This window comes from Carlito syrichta, unplaced genomic scaffold (assembly GCF_000164805.1).
Source record: "Carlito syrichta isolate Samal-C Ts95f unplaced genomic scaffold, Tarsius_syrichta-2.0.1 Scaffold301678, whole genome shotgun sequence".
Lineage (NCBI taxonomy): Eukaryota > Metazoa > Chordata > Mammalia > Primates > Tarsiidae > Carlito > Carlito syrichta.
The window spans coordinates 100,146-124,200 of record NW_007245774.1 but is presented as its reverse complement, the minus strand read 5'-3'; the positions used below and the strand labels follow the sequence as shown (position 1 = coordinate 124,200).

At 40.7% G+C, this 24,055-nt stretch overlaps 1 protein-coding gene across 1 annotated transcript in view; it reads right to left on the bottom strand.

Annotated features, from left to right (window-relative positions):
* Positions 1 to 672: 672 nt before the first annotated feature.
* SERPINB5 (serpin family B member 5) overlaps positions 673 to 24,055 on the bottom strand; it is a 27,419-nt gene continuing 4,036 nt past the window's right edge. The window contains exons 2-7 of the mRNA XM_008055104.1: positions 18,321 to 18,495; positions 15,204 to 15,341; positions 12,368 to 12,485; positions 10,215 to 10,357; positions 4,403 to 4,570; positions 673 to 1,183 (exon numbers count right to left, since the gene is read on the bottom strand). Of these exons, the coding sequence (XP_008053295.1) occupies positions 791 to 1,183; positions 4,403 to 4,570; positions 10,215 to 10,357; positions 12,368 to 12,485; positions 15,204 to 15,341; positions 18,321 to 18,488 (1,128 nt within the window). The 5' untranslated portion in view covers positions 18,489 to 18,495 and the 3' untranslated portion in view covers positions 673 to 790. The remainder of the gene's footprint in view (positions 1,184 to 4,402; positions 4,571 to 10,214; positions 10,358 to 12,367; positions 12,486 to 15,203; positions 15,342 to 18,320; positions 18,496 to 24,055) is intronic.

Below are 24,055 nucleotides of genomic sequence, written 5' to 3'. Positions count from 1 at the left end.
GGCACGGTATTACAGGCTGAGCCACCGAGCTCGGCTCAAAATGTTTTCATAAGCTGGTGGCATACTCATTTGGCAATAAAATTTGACAACTTAAGAACTACTTAATCTTTATTTATCTATTTTGTGTGAATATTCTAATTTTGTTGCAGAAATATTAAGGTGTTGATTTATAGCATGTTGTTCCAGACTCTATTAATGGAGTTCCATAACATACAGTATGTGCAACATATTATGTTTCTAAAATCCCAAAAAATGCAGGGTTTGAAGACAAATCTGCCACCCATGGTTTAACAAAAACTTCTGGACCTACAGTTGTTTGAAAATGTACCCAAGTTTCAAGGAAGCCAGGGTAGTTTTGTGGATTCCATATGCTATAATTTCTCAAGTTTTTCAGGGAAGTGAGAATGTCTAGAACATTCTATATCCTGGGGAAGAAAGTCATAGATCTGGGAATCAGATTTTTCTTATAGTAATTTTCTTTGTGGAAGACTGTATTTCTACCAACAAACCTGAGCAGTTTGACAAATAACAAATAAATATTTTCCCTCTAAGGTGATTCCTTTTCATTAATAGCATATGTCATTGTCCTTTATGGGAAAAAGGAAACAAAAGAAAGAATTGTAAACAGAGGGTCTATTAGTGTTAGGGCTACCTATGACAAGTACCAAATGCTTCCTGATTCAGCAACATTAGCAATGTATTATATTTAGAAAGTGATTCTCTAGAAGTAGAGTTTACAAAAATCTGAATCCGTAGAAAAGTTAGGGGGACTTAAGGTAGGCTATGCCACTTAAGGAGAACAGAACTTGCCAAAGAAAACAATGTTTCGAGTTTTGTTGTGCCTGATTATGTAAATAAATGGTTGGTCGGCATTGAATTCATCCTTGTGCTGCAGGATCCGTGATCCTGGCACCTCTATGGAATCCCCGCCATCTTCAGTTATTTCCAAGCACACTTTGTGGATAACATTTGATAGAGCCACTCCCTTGGTCTCTGACATGCCAGAGAAATCAGATGTGTCTTCGTTAAAGATATGTTTCAGCCCTAGGTTTTCCAGACTAGCCTTGGGATCAATTGTCTTTTCCACCTTAAATTTTGGAATGGAGAGTTTGACTTTGGCGTTGGCCATGGTGCTGGGATTAGTCCACTGCAACAGCGACTCTGAGCTGAGTTGTTTTTCAATCTGAAGGACAAGAAGAAAAAGAAATTATTTTTATTTACTTCCAATTGCAAAAGACTTTGCTTGTTTAAAAACTTAATGTATTATTATAAGCCCAGTTTCAAAGCAGTCTGGATAAACCATCAAAGACGATCCAGGTCGGGCTCGGTGGCTCAGCCTATAATCCCAGCACTTTGGGAGGCCAAGGAGAGTGGATTGCTTGAGCCCATGGGTTCGAGACCAGCCCAGGCAACTTGGCTAGTCCTCGTCTCTATGATGAATTTTTAAAAATTAGCTGGGCATGGTACTGCGCACCTGTAATACTGGCTGCTTGGAAGATTGAGGTGGAAGGATCAACAGAGCCCAGTAGATCGACGCTGATGTGGCCATGAGCATGCCACTGCACTCCAGCCTGGGTGATGGAGTGAGACTCCAACTTAAAAAAAAAAAAATGGTCCAGCTGTTTTGTTTGCCCTGTGACTAGTATTTCTTATAAGATTCACCAGTCACCCAGTTGTGTCTTTCTCCTCTCTACCCTAAAACAATGCTCTCTGTACAATGAAATTTATGAGGATGGGATTTTGTTGTAGAGTAGTCTTACAGAAACAAACACATGGATTATGATGTTGCATAAACAATAATGAAATGGCTGAATACACAAAAGTGATATGAATATCAAATTAGAAAGGTTTTTATACATATTTCTTGAATGCTTATTATAATTTCCCCATGAGAAAATCAGAATATTCATGTGTTAGGCATGGTATCAAATATAACAACTTAAATTACAGTTAAAATTACTCTTTTTTAAAAATGGGAACTTGAACTGCCTCTGAGTACTTCTTTAAGATAAGTGGTGAATGTAACCATTTCAGCTGGCTTAAAAAATGAGAGCTATGCAATGAAGCATAAAATTACCTTGTCATAAAATTCTTTATTGAACAAATCTTAAACTGCTCCTTGCCCTTCCAATCTCCACACCGGTTAGAGGAGAAACATATGTGCAACCAAGAATGATAATACCTTGACCTTCACTACAGCGGAGCAATATTGCACCCCATTACTCATGTGAAACCTACAAAAATCAGAGATACAGCAAGGTCCCAAACTGTCAGTGTTTTGGTTTTATTGTTTTGTTTTGTTTTTTAACAAAGGAGAGAACCACTGGGTTCTCTTACTAATCTCTTATAATTACTTTTCAGGGGTTACTGTTCCAAGTTTTGGACAAATTATTAGGACCGGAATACTGTCATAACTAGAGTTTTTGAGCCAACAGGTAAATTCTCTTGTCTATTTACCACATGGGAGTGGAAAGAAGGAAGAAAATGCATTTATAACTTAAAATGGCCAATTAAAAGAAAATAAAGGCTGGGTCCCGGTGGCTCACACCTGTAATCTCAGCACTAAGGAAGACTGAAGTAAGAGGATTTCTTGAGCCCAGAAGTTCAAGACCAGCCTGGGCAACATAGTGAGACCTTGTCTTCACAAAAAATAGAAATAAAAAATTAACTGGGTGGGCTGTGTGCACCTGTATTCCTAGCTACTGAGGCAATTGAAGCAAAAGGAGCACATGAGCCCAGGAGGTCGAGGCTGTGGTGAACCGTGATCGTGCCACTGCACTCCAGCCTGGACAACAGAGTGAGACTCTGACTCAAAAAAAAAAAGTTTCCTTCCTCAGTTGTATATGTGTCATAGATTGAATTGTGTTCCTCAATTCATACACTGAAGTCCTAACTGACGTACCTCAGAATCTGACATTATTTGGAAATAAGGTCGTTGCAGATGTAATTAGTTAAGACGAGGTCCTTAGAGTGGGCTCTAATCCAGTATGACTCATGTGCTCATAAAAAAGGCAGCATTTGGGCACAGAGACAGACGTACACAGGGAGAAAGCAGTGTGAAGAGGGAGACAGAGATGGGGGTAAAGCATCTTCAAGCTAAGGAACACCAAAGATTGCCAGAAAATTGCCAGAAATTAGGAAGGGGGTATGGGGCAGATTCTCCCTCACATTCCTCAGAAGCAACCATTCCTGCCAACACCTTGATCTTGGTCTTGTAGCCCCCAGAACTGTGAGAAAAGAAATTTCTGTTTAAAATAAATTTCTCCATTCACTCAGTTTGTGGCACTTTGTTATGGCAGCCCTAACAAATTAATACAATATGTATTCTTTTTTTTTTTTTTTGAGTTGGAGTCACACTCTGTCACCAGGTTGGAGTGCAGTGGCACACGGCCACCCCAGTATCAACCTGCTGGGCTCTGGTGATCCTTCCGCCTCAGCCTTCCAAGTAGCTGGAACTATGGGCACACGCCACCACTCCCAGGTAATTTTCTATTTATTTAGAGACTAGGGCTTGCCAAGTTGCCCATGCAGGTCTTGAAGCCACGGGCTCAGGCAATCCATTCGCCTCAGCCTCCCAAAGTGCTGGGATTACAGGCTGAGCCACCAAGTCCGGCAAAATATGTATTCTTAAATATTCCTTTCTGAGACACAAAGGATCATTTTCTTTAGTTCTGTACTTAAGGAAGAAGGAAAAAAATGGTGCTTGTTTCAGGATATTTTAAGTAAAGTAAAATCCAAGACAGTTGAATAATGGCTGAAAGATCAAAACATGGAATGGAGTAAAAAAAAAGAGAGAACATACATTAAAGAAAAATGAAGACAGGAATTATCATTCAGCTATAAAGTGATGGATAAAACATAATGGCAACTAAAGTAACAGGTAAGATGGGGACGAGGTTAGATCGGCCCTCAGAAAGTCAGGAAGTAACTGAGACCCAATTAGAGACTCAGCAAGTGATCCCTGGCTCTTCAAAGAGGCCCTTTCTTCCTTCCTGGCCAAGGGCTGAGGCCCAGGTGGGGTAAAACAAGAAGGTAGGACACCCAGCCTTCTGGACTCAAATCCTGATTTTGCATACCTTTGACTAGTTATGGGACTATAAACTAGGTACCTAACTACCCCGTATGCGTCAATTCTGTCACTGTAAACAAAAGTATAGTAATGGTCTAACTCATAGAACCGTTGTAAGAATTAAATGTGGTAATGCACATGTGTAATTTACCAGAGCTCCTGGCATATTGTTAATGTCACATAAATGTTGTCTGTTTTTAATATTAAGGAGGAAAGGTTCCAGAAAGGACTATGGTACCCTTGGAGGTAACTGAGCCAGCCCACCTCTCACAGCCCACAGATCCCTGTCGTGGCAGGGGGCACCTTCCTGTAGGATACCTGCCTCCTCCTTACCTTCTCCAAGCCTGTTGACTCATCCTCCACATCCTTGGGTAGTAGGATAAGCATACTGAGGTGTTTATTTTGAAAAGGAAGCTCTATGATCTTACAGTTGATACTGTCGATGTTTCCCATACAGAACGTGGCTTCCATATTCATCATTTGCACTGGTTTGGTGTCTGTCTGTAAAAGGAATCATTCGAACTGCTTACTTTTCAATTTACACAAGCATATATACACACACACACCCACATATACACCCACACACATATCCACACACGTATACCCTACACACATATGTGCGCACACATATATATGCAAACGCCTATAAATGAATATGTACATATATGCACAAGTTTGCTCTTACTATGGTTTCAGACCCTTACTATGACTTATGATCCATCCACTGAGACCAAATTGCTCTACACCTAAAACAGAGACCATCCTGTGAAGAGTTTATGACTTCCTTTGAAAAGTTATTCATGTATTGTATAATTCCACATGTTATACATTACAGGAACTATATATAATACTGTATTAGCCTAGATAAAACTTTAAAATAAGACACTGGCTGAAAATACAGGCAAAGGTAAGTTAGTCTTTATAGATGCCTATAACTAAGAGATCTTTAAACTATTGCTAGTGGCACTGACTTGAAAGTAAATTCTTTTTTTGGACTCTCACTCTGTAACCCAGGTTGGAGGGCACTGGTATGCTCCTGGCCACAGCAGCCTCGACCAGCTAGGCTCAGGCGTTAATTCCTCATCAGCCTTCCAAGTAGCTGGAACCACAGGCATGCGCCACCATGACCGGCTAATTTTTTTTGGGGGGGGGGATTTATTGTACAGATGAGGTCTCACCAAGCTGCCCAGGCTGGTCTCGAACCTGCGGGCTCAGGCAACCCTCTCACCTCGGCCTCCCAAAGTGCTGGGATTATAGGAATGAGGTACCACTCTCTGCCTTTTTTTTTCCTGAGTTGAAGTCTCACTCTTGTCACCCAGGTTGGAGTACGGTGGCATGCTCATAGCCACCACAGCCTCGACCTGCTGGGCTTAGGCGATCCTTCCGCCTCAGTTTTCCAAGTAGCTGGAACGACAGATGCACACCACCACGCCCGGCTAGTTTTTGTGATTTATTGCAGAGACAAGGTTTCACCAAGTTGTCCAGACTGGTCTCTAACCCCTGGGCTCAGGCAATCCTCTCGCCTCGGCTTCCCAAAGTGCTGGGATTACAGGTTGAGGTACTGCGACCAGCCAAAAGTAAATTCTAATGCAAAACCACATATCCATTTTATATGGTTTCTCCTAATAAAATACCTTATTTTAAAAACTTAGCCCATAACAGGATAACCCTATATTTGTTTTGACCTCCCTGTTCATCCTTGGTTTGAATCGCCCACTCCTCCCTGCACTACTATCTACTCTGATCTGAGCAGATGAAGAGAGTCTGGATTTAAGATAAGAACCTTGAGTTTTAGTGCCAAATGTGACATCAACAGATGTGACCTTGAGCAGGTCGCTTAACCTCTCTGGTTCTCAGTGTCCTTGTCAGTGGAATGAAGAAATCGGTAAACTCCGAATAACAGTTACCACTGGGAAGGAAGCGGAGGGATATATTCAAGACAATGCAATTGGCATTATATTTTTTCTTTAAAATACCTCAAATAAGCAAGGCAAAATATCAAGTTTACAACATTGGTTGATCGGTACATCGGTGCTTGTTTTTATTATTTTCTATAATTTTCTGCATGCATGAAACATTTCATGACTTTTAAAAATGAGAATGTTAAAAAAAAATCATCTCCACGTCCCTCTGAGCTCCACTGCAAGATCTGCTCCTCAAGCAAGGGAGATCCAGAAAAGGTCTTATCTCTCAGGCCTTTATCTGCAGGCAACGCCCCAGGCCTTGTCCTCGTCTCTCTGTACCTATCAACAGCTGATTTTCTGAAGGAAAATTAATTCATACTAAGAAGTAAAAATAATTTAGTATAACTCATTATCTTGATATATACCTCCCATGGGATATTTGCCTGTTAGCTATATCTCTATTGGGGGCAGTTTCAAGGTTCATATCAGACCTGTAGGGATAATCCTGCAATAAAACTTTTTACCTAGGAACTTCAAACACTAAACTGAACCTTCCCCAACACATCTCTCAAGAAGAGCTAAATCATACTTATTTTACTTTGTGTACACATCTCTATTTTAACACCACAGGGATAGAATTATTATTTATGTGATTGTCTTTCTACTTCCCAACCCAGCTAGAATATAGTCAAAGCAGAAACCATATCTTAGTATCTTGTTATATCCTAGCACATAGCAGATGCTCACTAAATATATGGTTGAAAAATAAAGACTTCAATTCTCTAACCAGAAACAGGATGATAATAGAAAAACATGCTACTTTTAAAATTAACTGGCCAGGCATGGTGGCTCAACCTGTAATCCCAGCACTTTGGGAGACCGAGGCGAGAGGATTGCCTGAGCCCAGGGGTTTGAGACCAGCCTGGAAAACTTGATGAGCCCTCATGTCTACAATAAGTCAAAAAATAAGCTGCATGTGGTAGCTCATGCCTGTAGTTCCAGCTACTTGGAAGACTGAGGCAGAAGGATCGCCTAAGCCCAGCAGGTTGAGGCTGTGGTGGCCATGAGTATGCCACTGCACTCCAGTCTGGGTGACAGAGTGAGACTCCAGGTCAAAAAAAAATTAAATTAAATTAAATTAAATTAACTGATAGGTTTTTATTTCTCCTAAAGAAGAAATAATCTAAAAAATATTTATCCTAAAGAAACGTTTCTAGAAATCTTTATCAGGTTAGACGGCTAATAGTTTCTGAATGTGTGTATAGTTGTGGCCTCCAAAAACTGTCATCAATTTTGCTTACCAGCACTGATTATGGGCACAATAATACATTTTCTGAAACACAAGTTGAGACATACCTTCTGAAAAGAGGACGAAATAAAAACTATCCCAGAAAATACATCAAAATACATATACAAGTATACATATATATGAATATATCTTTGTCAGAATAGGTACAGTAAAGCCAGGCGTGGTGTCTCATACCTATAACCCCAGTACTTTGGGAGGCCAAGGTGAGGGGACTGCTTGAGCCCACAGGTTTGAGACCAGCCTGGGCAACTTGACGAGACCTCATCTCTACAATAAATTAAAAAATTAGCTGGGTGTGGTGACTGATGTCTGTAGTTCCAGCTACTTATAAGACTGAGGCAGAAGGATTACCTGAGCCCAGCAGGTTGAGGCTGTGGTGGCTGGGAGCGTGCCACTGCACTCCAGCCTGGGTGACAGAGTGAGACTCCAACTCAAAAAAAAAAAAATAGGTACTGTACTAAACCTTTAATAATATAACTTTACTAGTTTAGTCTAACTCTTCAAGGAGACACCACAGTACACGAGTAAGCATTTACTAATGTCACTCAAAAAGTTCATGGGCTGACCAAAGCAATTTAAAGGAATCTAAAATAATAATAATAGCATCTTCGTTCAAAAGAAGGGTGTAGCCCAATGCATTTTATTGCTTAATTAAGTGAAACACTGAGAGATGAATGATATTCCAAATCCTTATTAAGTCTGTTTATAGAGTCTGAATTTTCAGGATCTGATACAATCTAACTTTATGATTTAATAACAAGAATAAATGAATAGCACACATTCTTCTTCCCTTCTTAAAAGACACCCATTAACACTTTCATAAATGCAAAAACAATAACCTTAGAATGGTTGACATGAAAGTTCATATTCTACTTACTGACTATTGCAACATGTTTATTATGTTCCCTTTGGGCTGGCCCTGGGGTCTTGGGAAGAGGCACCATTAGCAACATGTTTCAGATTTCACTTAAACATCGTTAGGGACTCTTTGCCAGTCCTTCCCAAAGAGGAGACTCAACCTCTGATCACATGAACTAGAGGACACTGTCAGGAACACTGGGACCAAACCCTGCTCCCCGACTCACAGACACTTTCCACTTCAGCTCCAGATAAAAGACAAGACTAAAAAGGTCAAAAAGTTTGAAAATCAAAAAACCTGTACATGAAAAATACAGTCTGAAGAGTCTACAGTTGTGTTCCTAGAATCAGACATGACACCTGCGTGCAATGTCAGTTTCGTCCCTGCAGTCAGCTTTAAGAAGACCACTGCAGTTTAGAAGCTGAGCTTGGGAAGAGAAAGTGGAAAGAGGACCTCCTGGCTTCCCCTTCCCCAGCACCCACGGATATTTTGGGTAGGTAAGGAGCAATAACAGTTATTATTCCTCTCCCAGTTAAAATGCCCAATGGGGTCACCCTTTTGGGTCCCCTCCCACTGTAGGAGCTTTCCTGTCCTCTCAACAGATCCTTCTTTAAAATAAAATGAAATGCCCAATGGACCGTGCATAGGGACTCATGGTAGTCGCAAAGACCAGCCAGGTTTTGTCTGCTATTAACTATTTAATCATGGGTTTTTGTCTGCTATTTATTGTTTAATCAAAGTGACCCTAAGGAATTGATCATTGATTCAACAAATTTGCTGAGCACCTACTAATATATCAGGCATGTGGCCAGGAATAGTAGACACTGGGATAAATAAGACATTTTCCCTGCCCTCAAAAAGTCCTTACAGTAAGTAGTAGGGATTCAGATAGGTAGTTATATTTCACTACGGAAACCACACTTGGGTGGGGAGGGGGGACAGTAAGAATAAAAATTCCATGGGAACAAAGAAAGAGTAATGGAAGCCAGCCCAGCTGACCCAGGTATAGATTGTATCTTGAAGTGCTTTTCCTCCTGGGTGCTAGCATTAAGAATGTGTTACTATTGTGGCAAGATCCATGATGCTAGGTACTCTAGGTTGTAGAAGAAACATGAAAAGTAGAACCGATGCACAGGAACTACAAGGTAAATAAGTTACCTTCAAGTACTGTGCTCACTGAAGGAGAGTTTTAAGCCTGAGTTCTTATCACAAGTCAGATCCCAGTATATAAGACCACATCACATTATAATATAGATTCCTAGGGTTTCCTAGGTTCTGTAATGAAATGGGTCAAAATTCCAGTCTCAGTTCTTTGGTTTCACTTACAACAGAGGTATTTTACCTGTTTTGATTAACTATCTTTGACGTTTACCTCAATAGTATTAATGAGACCGGCCTGCAAAACAGGCTTCTAATTCATCCTCATAATGACTCTCAATGATGTAGATGAGTGAGCTATACTTGTTTTCCCACAGCCAACAAGTGCCTCAAAGCATCTTATAAATTATAAGTTAAAATACCAGAACCGGGCAATCCTCTCGGGTCCCCTCCCACTGTGGGAACTTTCCTGTCCTCTCAATAAATTCTACTTTAAAAAAAAAAAAAGAAAAACAAAAAACCAGAACCATGTACCTCACTATCAGTAGGTGAGAAAAGAGATTATGAAGTTAATCCATCAGGAGCAAGACTCCTAAATAGTACAAGTCTCATAATAATTCCAAAGCTTCTGATAGTAGCAGTTATTTATGTTTTCTTTTCTTTTTCTTTCTTGATTAAGGTACAAATATTTGTAGCTACTTTTCAGCTGATTTAGTTTTCCCCACTGTGTTATAAATTCTATAAAGTTTCACTCAACTCAGACCCTTGAAGACATTCTTGGAAAAGTAAGGAAGGGTCTTCCAGGGATCACGGTTCTTTTCTACTACTTACCGACTGCTGTACATTCCAAGAAAGGCTCTTTGCCTCCAGTGCCCTCAGATTCCTTACTGGAATGAATTGCTATGCCCCTTTGTTGCTATTGTTTTTCAGATCTATAATTGGGATCCATTTACCAGTACATTCTGCCCCACATACCTTGTTGACTCTGAAAGGGCATTCTTTTGTTTCTGATTCAGGAAATTTCTTCATCCATTTTCCAACGAAGTAGGCAGCATTAACCACAAGGATTTTGGTCTGGTCATTCACACCATCATCAGCTAAAATGTTCTCAAAGCGGCCTGCAACCATTTTAGAAAAACACAAACAGCAGGGTTATTCTCCAAACTACTTCTGATATTTGCATGCAGCCTTCCTGGTTAGTAAGGTTAATAATTTTCATGTTTGAACTGGACCACAGAAATCATGTAGCTGGTCCTGTCAATGCTATATGATATGCTGAATATGTATTAGTGTTATTGAAGAAACTTAAAGAACAAAGAAATATGGGAGCCAGTAAGCTTCCACTTAAATCCTGAGTTTCTGATTTCAAATTTAGAAGTCTTTTCACTAAACTATCTTCCTCAGTCAAAACCTTAAATGTACTCAGATTTTACAATAAAAGCCTCTTTGAGAGAAAATACAATTATGCAGCAATTCGAAAAGCAAAACAAATTACACAGCAATTTAAACAGGAGCTGCTTTTGCTTACTTTTTACAATTGTGCTTAACCTGACATTACTTTATACCAGTTTCTTTTACATCTGAAACCAAAGAAACTTCATTTCAATACCAAATATGTATAAATATATGTATATATTTAAATATACATGTATATATTTAACATACATATATATGTACATATGCATGGATGTGTTTATATATCTATGTCTACCATTTGTTGGTATATATTACCTAATTTGATCCTCACAACAACCACATAAAAAATTAAATCAGAGACCAGGTGCGGTGGCTCAAGCCTGTCATCCCAGCACTTTGCGAGGCCGAGATGAGAGGATTGCCTGAGTTCAGGGGTTCAAGACCAGTCTGGGCAACTTGGTGACACATCATCCCTAAAATAAATCAAAAAATAAGCTGGGCATTGTAGCGCATGCCTGTAGTTCCAGCTACTCGGAAGGCTGAGGTGGAAGGATCGCCTGAGCCCAGCAGGTGGAGGCTGCGGTGGTCATGAGCATGCCACTACACTCCAGCCTGGGTGACAGAGTGAGACTCCAACTCAAAAAAAAAAAAATTTTTTTTAATAAATCAGGTAATGCATGCTGCATTTTACACTCGAATAAACTGAGACTCCCTGCCCAGATACCACAGTTGATAAGTAGCAGTGTCTGGATTTGAACCTAGGTTCTAAATGACTCCAAACTCCCTGTTCTTTCTATGTCCTCACGCTGCAGTCACTGCCCGGATAGACCGTATCATCTGTGAATCAACCCAGGGAGAAGACAGCACTGGGGTAAGGTCATCCTCACAGGAAGTCGGTCTCCTTTGCCCCAGAAGTGTATCCCTCCGTAGACTAGTGACTGTCGTAAAAATCATTCCTTAATGATCAGGTGCCGTTTCCCAGCAAATCTCTACCTACACAAATACAAATATGTCCCCTGGGAAGGGGCACATGGCCACTGATTGGCGCTCAAAATCATCTTAGCTCCCATTCTATTCTAGCAAGGAAGATGGTTCACTGGGGATTTTAACGGATGGAGAAAGATTCCGAGAAGGGAGACGTCAGGAGACAGCACCGAGCCCAAGGCAGGATGGGCCAGGCGCTGCCTCTAGAGAGCCCAGTGCTGTCAGAGGACCGGCCAGTACTGGGAGCTGTGGTGCCGAGGACACGACGGTTTGTTTTGTTCTGTTTCTCTATGTATGCTGCTTAAGACCTTTTGTCCTTTTTTCTTCATAAATGTGTAGAACTCTTGGGCCGGAAGCTGTCTCCAGGATCATGAAGTTAGGGACCAGCTCCTCTATTTCCAGACTGCAAAACTGGCCTCATGATCTGCCCAGAGTCCTCCTTCGTTAGAGGCACAGCTGGAGCTCCACTAGGGCATGTGGCAGCTTGTCAGAGAGCCAGGCAAGGTAGGCTAAAACTGAAGCCCCAGCAATATCTGCCAGTGATGAGAGGATGCAAGAAATGCCCAGGAATCCCAGTTGCTGACATGGCTTAACAGGCAAGAATTTAGCTTGTGTACTAAAAATATCCAAGAATTCTCCAGATGTTGTTTCCTGGTACTTGGAGCAAGATTCATGAGAAAGCTCTGTCTACTTGGCTATTTATAGCAAAACAAGTAAAGGGTACTCACCATCTGTGAGATCCTTAATTGAATTGTTGATCTGCCCTTTCGTTTCTTCCGGTTTATCTTTGAAGTCAACAGTTTCCACTTCTTTGGCATAAGGTCTCTTTGTAGAGCTGATGAACTCCTGAAAAACATGCAGTTCATAAAATCACAACGTTCTTTCAAGAAAAAAATCACGAAGTTCTTCTGTAGTCAAGCTATTGCATGATACTGTCCTAACTAAAAGATTCTTAAATATTATTACCACGGATAACACTTTCAAAATTGGTAACACTATATGAATTGAAACCTCATGTAGAAACCAATGGATTTCCTTTTTTTGAACGTTTTATATTTCCAATTCTAAGACAATTTCAGTTGTTAAATGTATCCAACAATTTAGTATCACCTTTGGGAAAACCAAAGAAACACTGCATTAAATATATCCAATTATAAGATGGATTCCAGAAACATTAAAATATTATGTATATGCATACACATATATATTAGAATGGGGAAACATACAGAAAAGATACCGATAAGTAGAAAACTCTTATCCTAACCAAAATAAATATGTATTTACATAGAATACTTATTTTATAGACCCTTGCCATTCATAGTATGCACCATCAGCTGGGACCTTGTTAAAAATGAAGAATTTCAGGCCCCATTCCAGAACTACTGGATCAGAATGTGCCTTTTTACAATATCTTCAGGTGTCTAATCTGCATATTAAAGTTGGAAACACAATACTGTAGAGAATATAGACGTAGTTCTAACTCTAATGCTTGTTAAAAATGTAAGACTCTAAATCCTATTCCCATTGATCTTGATTTAAGAATTTTTTTTTTATTTTTTATTTTTATTTTTGGTCAGTCTCACTCTATCACCCAGGCTGGAGTACACTGGCACGCCCTCAGCTACCGCAGCCTCAAACTGCTGGTCTCAAGCGATCCTTCCACCTCAGCCTTCCAAATAGTTGGAACTACAGGGTGCACCACCACACCCAGCTAACTTGTTGATTTATTGTAGAAAGAAGGTCTCACCATGTTGCCCAGACTGGTCTCAAACCCCTGGACTCAGGCAGTCCTCTCGCCTCTGCCTCCCAAAGTGCTGGGATTACAGGGGTGAGTCACTGTGACCACCTGAATTTGCCCTTTTAACAGTCCAGTAGTTCTGATGCAAACAGTCCTCCACAGACCACCCTTGTTTGTACTATTAACTAGTAAACATGCAGATCCTACACAACATAACAGCATAAGCAATTGAAAGAAGTTTTTTTTTTTTAATCTTTACAGTCAGGCACAGTGGCTCACGCCTATAATCCCAGCACTTTGGGAGGCGGAGGCAAGAGAATTGCCTGAGCACAGAGGTTCGAGACCAGCCTGGAAACATGGTGAGACCTCGTCTCTACAGTAAATCAAAAAATTATCCAGATGCAGTGGCGCACAACTGTAGTTCCAGCTACTTGGAAGGTTGAAGCAGAAGGATCACCTGAGCCCAGCAGGTCAAGGCTGCAGTGACCATGAGAGTGTGTCACTGCACTCCAGCCTGGGCCACAGAGTGAGACTCCAACTCAAAAAAAAAAAAAACATAAAAATCTTTACAACTTCTAGTCTGGTTGAAATAATTCCAAGTGTTGAATAGAAGTTCAACCAAACTAAACATAACTTGAATAAATGTTGTCTCACTTCACTTCTAAGCACAGGGCTTCTTGAATTTCTTCAGAACAGTTACAGCCTTAACCAATTAACTTAGTTTCAGTATGCTGCAAACCAATGTGGGACTATTGTCATTGACTGAGAGAGCAGCACCTAGGAACATCAGAAGATGAAGGAACTCCATTGTCCTCACTGCCATCAACAAAAATATATTCATCATTTCCTTAAGGACCACTTAGGGACCTTTTAGAATTCCCAAACCTCCACTGACATATTTGCTTTTTTACCAGGTGATTACTGGAACAAAAACGGTTGTATATATGTGCCTCGGGCAACAAAAATAAACTCACAATATCTAGTAACCATGTTTTCAAAAGATCTCAACCACAAAAACAAATACCAACTGCAGAAAGTGTACCATTGTGGTATAATATTTAGCTAGTAGACCATCTTTTAGATTTGAAAAGCCTGAAATTCCTACCATACAAACTGGAACTAAATCAACTCTATTACGACTAAAGTAGAGAGAATGTTTTTCAAATACAGATTTTTAAAAATATTATGATATACGCTGGGGCCAAATGTCGAGGTACACAGTGTTATTTGTATAATACCTTCAATAAATGGCTGAACATAAATAACCAGAGCTGCCTTGTATAGATACCCATCTGACCAGGCTAGTAAAACAAACAAAACCAGTTTGTGAAGGATGAAAACTGCTAGTTCATAGTCATTATTTTTCTTACTGATTTTGAGGAACAGCAAGAGAACATAAACAAATGAAGTAGAGAGCTTAAAACACTGTCTTAGGTCATATACCCTGCTGTTTAAGAAGAAAGAAGTTTCAAACAAGCTGCCTTGCACTCCTTGTTTATGCAGATAAATTTATTTGAGAGTTAATTACTCCATTCTCTCAGAGGAAGAAAGGGTAAGGTTTTTGAGTGTTTGAGAGGGAAAACGAAAGCCCACAAGCTCCTCTACATTCAGAGTTAGAAGTTAGTGCTGAGTTGGAAGATGTGGCCACAATTGATTCCCATTATATTTAGCTTCTCCACTACGACGTATTTATTTTTTTAAATGATTTCAAATCATTAACAAACATCCTAGAAATGAATTTCACTGAAAAAAGTGGCAGGTCTAACGATGTGAAAATGCCACTCCCGGTAAAAAGTTAAATCTTGTTAATTTCTTTAACAACTTACTGTTGAAGGATTCAGAGATTTGTCTACGTAGAGCCGCTTAATTACTTTCAATGAGTAAAAGGAGCTAAGTTTGTTTATAGCTGATGTTACTGTTTGAAATCCAAAGGGCACATCTTTGACATTTTCAAAGTGAAGAACCTAATAAGAGAAAAATCCGTTATCCAGAAAGCATCGCCTCTTCCCACCGAAGTGGACACATGAGACTCGCCAACCTCCTCAGGGTATAAGAAATCTCCCTGCCCAGTTATTCCCATAAAGCAAGGCTTCTCAGCCTCAGCACTACTGACATTCCGGGCTGGATAATCCTTGACCTACTAGATGCCAGTAGCATCCTCCCTCTATTTGTGACAACCAAAAATGCCTCCAGACATTGCTAAATGTCCCTAGAGTGTGAAGGGAGGACAACATCCTCCCAGTTGACAAACACTACCATAAAGATACTGTTCCTAATTAACTGTAGGGAAAAATGTGTCCTTTCTTCAAAGTGATGCCTTTAATACTCACAGAGAATTATTTCCAAAGCTGGAAAAAGATGAAACGGGGTTATAATTTATTTCCAATTTAGAGACCAGAAGAGAGAGATTAATACCATAAGTGACCGTCACTAGACAAGTATCAGATTTGAGGACGGGGGTGCCTCTCTAGCCAGAGTCTATCTAGTCCCTGTAGATGCTTTAACGAGTGCTAGAAGAATTCATGTGTCACTTCTGACAGGCAGCTACAATAAATGGTGGGCTGTCCCAGGAGGGCTAGAGTCAGACTGCACTGCCTTGGAATGTCTGCCTCCACTTACTAGAAATGTAATCTTGTCTAACACTTCAGTTAAATGGACCCTAAAATAGACCGATAAGGCCTTCTTCTCTGAGTTCTTATGAGGAGTACATGTATATAAAGTACCTAAAAAATCAGATGAATTTAAATTGCTAATTATTATGCTTACATTCTAAGCCGTTTAAAACCAGGATGCAGCCAGGCTCGGTGGCTCAGCCTGTAATCCCACGCTTTAGGAGGCCGAGGTGGGTGGATTGCCTGAGCCCGCGGGTTCGAGACCCGCCTGGGCAACTTGACGAGACCTCTACAATCATCCAAAAATTAGCCGGGCGTGGTAGCGCGCGCCTGTAGTTCCAGCTCTTTGGAAGGCTGAGACGGAAGGATCGCCGGAGCCCAGCAGGTCGAGTCTGTGGTGGCCGGGAGCGGCCACTGCACTCCAGTCTGGGTGACAGAGTGAGACTCCAACTCAAAAAATAAAAAAAAATAAAACCAGGATGCTATCATTTGGAGGGCTTAAATTCTTTCATTTTGGCCCTTTTGTGTGTGTGCCCAACAGTAATAATCCAGTACTTCTCTGCTTTGTGGTGCCACAGAATGTGATGTCAGCATAAGATGATTCTGTCCTCACTCCATAACTCATAATGGCCACTCCCTGATGCCACACCTCAGGAAACGCTATCAAACTAGCACATTGCACCAGTGAATCACATAGCCTCAGCATTGCAGGGTCAAATTGGCTGGTCCCAGGTAGTGCATAACTTTCCTGCCTAATGATGGGTAAAGGAGACCAGAAAATTAAAGAGCCCTGGTAACTACTATTGGGAACCAATTGCAGGTACTTAAAAAATTTGTTTTTGTTATTATTGAAGAACAGACCCACTCCCAGGAAATTCTCTTTTTCTGGCCTTTCTCTAATGGGAGATGAGAAATGATGAATGGGAGATGAGATAGGAATTTAGGGGTTGGAAGTTCAGAGATGAGAATGGATGAGAAAAACATATCTTCTCAGGACTGAAGCTATTTCTTCAAGTCTCAAGTGTAAATTCTTCAGCCTGACCTAAACAACATTTGGTGGGTCATACTTTCTGGGGATTTATAGATACAAGAAGGTTGAGAAGGTGTACCCCTTTTAAATGCTTATAAGCATGAAAAAAAGATAATATTGAACCTAAAACACTCAACATAATAATAATGGAATGGAATTAGAATATTCACCTCATGTATCTGAAAGTTCATGAGTACTTAAAATGAACAATCAGAAAAATCATCTCATTGTAAAGTCTAGGAACTTTACAAAGCTAGATTATCAACCATAGCCCAAAAGGAACCCTAAAATAATACAGATGCTCCTTGATTTATGATGAGGTTGTATTCCAATATACGCATCATAAAGTGAAAGTATTGTAAGTCAAAATGAAAAACCTATGATTACCTGGCAGATTTCTGTGTTCTCCTTCACAGCCTGGTCCCTGTTCTAAACATGTGTTTGAAAAAAAAATTTCTTAAAGAAATTTTAAGCCGGGCTTGGTGGCTCAACCTATAATCCCAGCACTTTGGGAGACCGAGGCAAGTGGATTGCCTGAGCCTTCAAGTTCGCGACCAGCCCAGGCAACTTGGCAAGACCTCATCTCTAAGATAAATCAAAAATTAGCCAGGCATGGTAGCATGTGCCTAAAATTTCGGCTACTTGGAAGGCTGAGGCGGAAGGATCGCTGGAACCCAGCAAGTTGACGCTGGGGTAGCCATGAGCATGCCACTGCACTCCAGTCTGGGTCATGGAGTAAGACTCCAACTCAAAAAAGAAAGAAAGAAAGAAAGAAATTTTAAAAGGCTGGGCACGGTAACTCATACCTGTAATCCCAGCACTTTAGGAGACCAAGACAGGAGGATCACTAGAAGCCAGGAGTTCAAGACCAGCCTTGGCAACATAGCGAGACCCTCCCTCTGTAAAAAAATTAAAATTACAAATAAACGTGGCACTGCTGGGGTCAGGGGGTGGGAGCACACAGCATCCATAAGCGTACCCGATCTCAAACAAGGAGAAGTGAGGACAAAAGGGAAGCCCAAACTTTACCTGTGCAATGACCACATATGTACCTAACTCTGAATTGTACCCCACATCTTTAAAATAATAAGATTAAAAGAAATAAATAAACATGGGCTTCAGGACACATAAATGAGCTTCCACATCTAAAAATAGATTAAAAGAGTCCTGGAAATGGCATAATTCTCAGTTCTGAGCAATTCTGGTCACAGAGTCTTTATTCCTTTTTTTTCCCTAAGCACTGCATATGCACTCTAATAACTGTATTCCCACTTAAAGCAGAAGCAAAGCATGGTGCTTACCTGTCCAATTTCATTTGCGGTGTCACCTTTAGCACCTACTTGAGCAAGTGACAGAGAGGTGGAGAGACAGATTGGAGAGAAAAGGACATTGCCCACTGGCTCCTTTTCACAAAGTTGTTTGAACAGATCAACAGCAAAAGCCGAATTTGCCAGTTGCAGGGCATCCATTGTGGGCCTGGAAGCAAAGACAAGACAGAGGTTAGTATCTTAAGTATCTTTAAAGAGTTCTTGAAACATTCTACCAAAACAATAAGAATTCTATTTCAACAAAATAATAGTCTGGGCAAAAGAGAGGAAGGAACTTTCTGTAAATTAAAGAGAAAGCCAGTTGTGAAGAAACCTCCGGGCAAATGACCTAAGGCAGATGACATACAGTTCTGCCCAGAACCTCCAGTCTTGGACATACTCAGACACAACAGCCATTGTCAGGAGCCCAGTGGTCATGCCTCTTCTTCAGCAAGTGGTCAGAAAAGCTGAGAGCACTAATCAAAATCAGTTGGTTTTATTTATCACATGTTGTTTCAATTAGGATTTCAATAAAATGATACAAAACTGAAACTTTTCTCGATCAAAAACAGTCAAATCATAGCAGTTTTCTTGATTCCATCTAATATTTAGTAAGTGTTTTGGGCTGAATTGTGCATCCCCAAAAGGTATGTTGAAGTTCTGATCCCCAGAACCTGTGCATGAGAAATTATGTGGAGATGGGGTTTTTCATATTTTTAAATTAATATGTAATTAGTTAAGACGAGGTCATATTGGAGTTAGGTGGGCCCTAAATCAATACTTAATCCAGTATGACTGGTGTCCTTATAAGAATAAGAGAAAAGAAACAGAAATAGACACGCACAGAGAAAAGATCTGAGGAGACACTGGGAGCGTGCCATGTGACTGTGAAAGCAGAGATTGGAACCACACATCTATAAGCCAAGGGATGCTAAGAATTGCCAGTACCACCAGAAGCCAAGAAAAAAGTATGGAACAGATGCGCCTCAGAGAACATGACCCTGCCGGCATCTTAATTTCAAAGTGCTAGTCTCAAGACTTTTAGGAAAATAAACCTGTTATCTTAAGCCACCTAGTTTGTGGTGCTGTTACAATAGGTCTCAGAAACTCATACACTAAGCAGGATGTTCAGCACATAGTAGTGCTTAATAAACAGTAGCAGGCAGGGCTCGGTGGCTCAGCCTGTAATCCCAGCACTTTGGGAGGCCAAGGCAAGTGGATTGCCTGAGGCCGAGGGTTCGAGACCAGCCCAGGCAACTTGGCAAGACCTCATCTCCACAATAAATAAAATAAAAATTAGCCGGGCGTAGTAGCGCGTGCCTGTAGTTCCAGCTACTTGGAAGGCTGAGGTGGAAGGCTCTCTGTAGCCCAGCAGGTCGACGCTGGGGTGGCGTGAGTATGCCACTGCCCTCCAGCCTGGGAGATGGAGTGAGACTCCAACTCAAAAAAATAAATTAAAAAATTAAATAAACAGTAGCAGTTGGTTTTGTGACTAACACATATCTTCTATGTGTAAGACACTCTACAAAGTGTTACAGGATCCACAGAGTTCCTCCTTCTCTGAGTTGGCAATCTCTTTGGGAAGATATCAAGACAAGATAACTAGAATGCAAGGCTACCCATGCCATATAAGCAGTATAATAAGTAATATGGGAATTAAAAGAGAAAACAGCTTCAGTTAAAAACAAAGAACAACTTTTTAAAAAATAGCCTGGTCAAGTGAAGATAGCAGGAAGTGGGCATCTGGTCATGTCTTAGAGTTCTTTAAATTTTTTTTTTTTTTTTGAGTTGGCATCGCACTCTGTCCCCAGGCTAGAGTGCAGTGGCATGCTCACGGCACCACAGCCTTGACCTGCTGGGCTCAGGTGATCCTTCCACCTCAGCCTTCAAAGTAGCTGAAACTACAGGCATGCGCCACCATGACCAGCTAATTTTCTTTATTGATTGCAGAGACGAGGTCTCACCAAGTTGCCCAGGCTGGTCTTGAACCTGTGGGCTCAGGCAATCCTCTCGCCCTGGCCTCCCAAAATGTTGGGATTATAGGTGTGAGCCACCACACCCAGTCTTTTTTTCTTTTTCTTTATTTTTTTTTTTTTGAGTTGGAGTTTCACTCCACTGCCCAGGCTGGAGTGCAGCGGCAAGCTCACAGCCACCACAGCCTCAATCCGCTGGGCTCAGGCAATCTTTCTGCCTCAGCCTTCCAAGTAGCTGGAACTACAGGCACATGCCACCACACCCGGCTTATTTTTTGATTTATTGTAGAGACGAGGTCTCACCAAGTTGCCCAGGCTGGTCTCGGACCTCTGGGCTCAGGCAACTCTCTTGCCTCAGCCTCCCAAAGTGCTGGGATTACAGACTTGAGCCACCACACCCAGCCAGAGCTCTTTAATTCTAATGCTCCAGTTTCCAAAGTGTTGTCCCTTGACTCCTTGCAGTCCTTAAGACCCTTTTGGCAGGGGGGTCCATGAAGTCAAAACTTTCCTAATAATATTAGACACTATTATGTCTAATAATACTTAGACATTATTGTCTTTTTCACTCTTTATCTCTCTCAAACATACAATGGAGTTTCCACAAGGCTGTATGACATGTCTTCTATTAAACCAAATTTACATAAAGGAAAAAGCAGTGCTACTCTTCTCCCTACATTTTTTGCTTTAGAAAACAGTTATTATTTTTTATGAAAACCTGTTATTAATATATAATGGTTACAGTATTGCTATTTTAAATTAGTAAGTACACATTTCAAAATGTTTCCAGTTTTAATTTCTAGCTTGATAAATACTGAGAGATATAATCCATATTTTTTAAAATAGCCCTCCCTAGTCCTCAGTAATTTTTTTTTTTTGAGTTGGAGTCTCATTCTGTTGCCCAGGCTGGAGTGCAGTGGCATGCTCACGTCCACCACAGCCTCGACCTGCTGAGCTCAGGCGATCCTTCCACCTCAGCCTTCCAAGTAGCTGGAACTACAGGCACGCACCACCACACCTGGCTAATTTTTTGATTTATTGTAGAGATGAGGTTTCGCCAAGTTGCCAAGGCTGGTCTCGAACCCATGGACTCAGGCAGTTCTCTCACCTCGGCCTCCCAGAGTGCTGGGCTTATAGGCGTGGGCCACAGCGCCCGGCCCTCAGTAATTTATAAGAGTATTAAGTGGTCCTCAGATTTTAAAAGTTTGAGAATCATTGTTCTAATAGAAGGTGGTCTATCTACCTATCTAGTTTAGTATTTACTGTTTGACTCCAAAGACATCTAGGTAAATTCAGTCAGGGCTTCTCCTGCTGGAAGCAGAGGTGAACTACATGGACTCCCGAAGCACTGCTTGACCCCAGGACAGCGTGTTTCTAAGGAACATCTATTGATGTTTCCATCCCTGGGTGACTCATGCATGGAATAAGGTTCGAAGTGCTCCCTCAAAGCAGTGAGGCACAGGCACACAAACACGGAAAGCAAGCATGATGTTGAAGTTCTTCAGGTAAGACAAGCACCCTGGCATCAGAAAGGAAGCTTCACTACTCAATATAGAGGGGCTTCCTTTAGCCAGGATCCATGGATGTGTCAGAGTCAAAGTCATGAACAGGATTACAACTTGCACCTTATACCTAGACACAAAGTCAAAATGCAAAGACAGGAGAATAAGATCAAGATGCAGACCCCTAGTATTCCAATATTTTCTTCAGAATTATGTCTTTTATGGGACATATGGCTTGATGTGGGAGACTCATATAGATTGTCATATATCTAAGAGTCTAAAAAAGCAACTTCATTAGCAAAAAAAATGTCTTGTTGACCCTATTCACGTTCACTAGTCATCTCCACTGATCCTCCTCCTCTGTATGTCCCTGATAAGTGTAGCTAAGCAATAGCTACACTACACACCCAGGCCAGTGTTCCCACTACAGATATATCACAAGATAACTGAAGTCAGGTGGGCAGACTTCTTTTCTTTGAAATCCACAACCTTATTCCTTCTCCTCTTAGTGCAGTGGCAAGGGCATAAGGATGACCCTGTGCCCCAGTGGAAGGTGACCCACATTAGGTGTGTACTGAGACCAGCAGAGTGTATGGAGACAAAAATGGAAGACTGTGGAGTGTTTGGGGAATTTTAAAGAAACTTGTTACAAAAGTCTTGGGGAATCTGTAGACCTTCAGAATGGGAAGGCTGGCTTCTTTCGGCAGCAAATTTAACATTGATAATTCTGAGTTCATCTACAACTAAAACTCAACATGTGCATGGGGTAATGAGCTATCTCTTCACCAAATAGAGAAGCCTAAACACAGATCCTTGCAAACTTCTTAACACTTCTACAAGTGGAGACCTAATCACACTGATGATGTATGAAAATACATAAACGGTGTTAACAACATGAGTAGTTCTTCCCAGCATGTATTCATTATCCTCCAAGAAGAGAAATTGGAATAATATTGAATAGTCGATATCAAATTATAATTTTAGTGATTTTCCTTTGCGTGAAAAAAAATGTATTTAAGACCTTAGACTAATCTGCTGAAGAAGTCTGGCTGTAAACCCTAGAAATGAATCTTAGAAGTGGATCAAAGGGTAAGGAGATGTTCATTTTACCATTTTGCCCAACTAAAGCATTATTCATTCACTCATCATAACATTTTAAGACACATTTAGCATAAATGACTGCGAATACAAGATCATTGTGGTTTCAGTATAGTTAATTACACAATACAATTAACGCTATGTTGCAATTCAAAGCTTAGATCTAGGTCTCTGTTGGGAAATGTAAATCAGTGCACACCTAACATATCACCAGCAGCAGACATTCCCTTTGAGTGAGTCCCTTCCTTTGCATGGTAGTCCTCAGTGCATGAGTGAAACTATGCCTTTCTCTTCATATGTTGACTTTCTCAGAAAGTTCTCTTTCAGGTCAAGGAAGATCTCAGCCCTTGCTATCTGAGGCCCCAACTTCAGCAGCATTGTTTAATGCTAGCCAAGGATATTAATAAAAGTTTTGTACATGGAAATTGTCATGGCAAACAATCACCCACCAAGAAATCAACCAAGTATTGCATGGTAAATCTGATCAGTTGTTCCGTGATTATTCCCAAGTGACCCACAAACACTATAAAGCTGAGCTGGTCTGAGGTAGCTCAAGAAATGACTGGCCACAACACTTGCCACCTCACGTGTTGCAAGATGAAGCATTGAAACAAATCTCAGCAATGTTAGCAATGCACACGTTCCTATAGATACAATTTTGCATGATCAAATGCTATAAAAATTATAGGTACAAGAGTAGAAATTGGTAATTTTCATATAGTAAGTTTATATGCCTAATGACTTCTATTCAAAGTTCTAAAATCACTGCACATTTTTTTCCATTTTAGTATCACCTTGTTACAGAGATATATTTTTTTGTTTTCATGAAATCATTATAATGAGTCTAACAAAGAGAATTTCATTTATAGTCCCACCATAAAAAAACACGACATATTTCAGTCACTTAAAAGTTTAAATGGAACTTTTATTTCAACTGGAGAACATTAAGATGGAAATTTAAATTGTAATGCAATAGCAGGTTTTTTTGGTTTGGTTTTTTTTTTTTTTTGAGTTGGAGTCTCACTCCGTTGTCCAGACTGGAGTGCAGTGGCCGCCCCCAGCCACTGCGGCCTCGACCTGCTGGGCTCCGGCAATCCTTCTGCCTCAGCCTTCCCAGTAGCTGGAACTACACAAGCACATGCTACCATGCCTGGCTAAT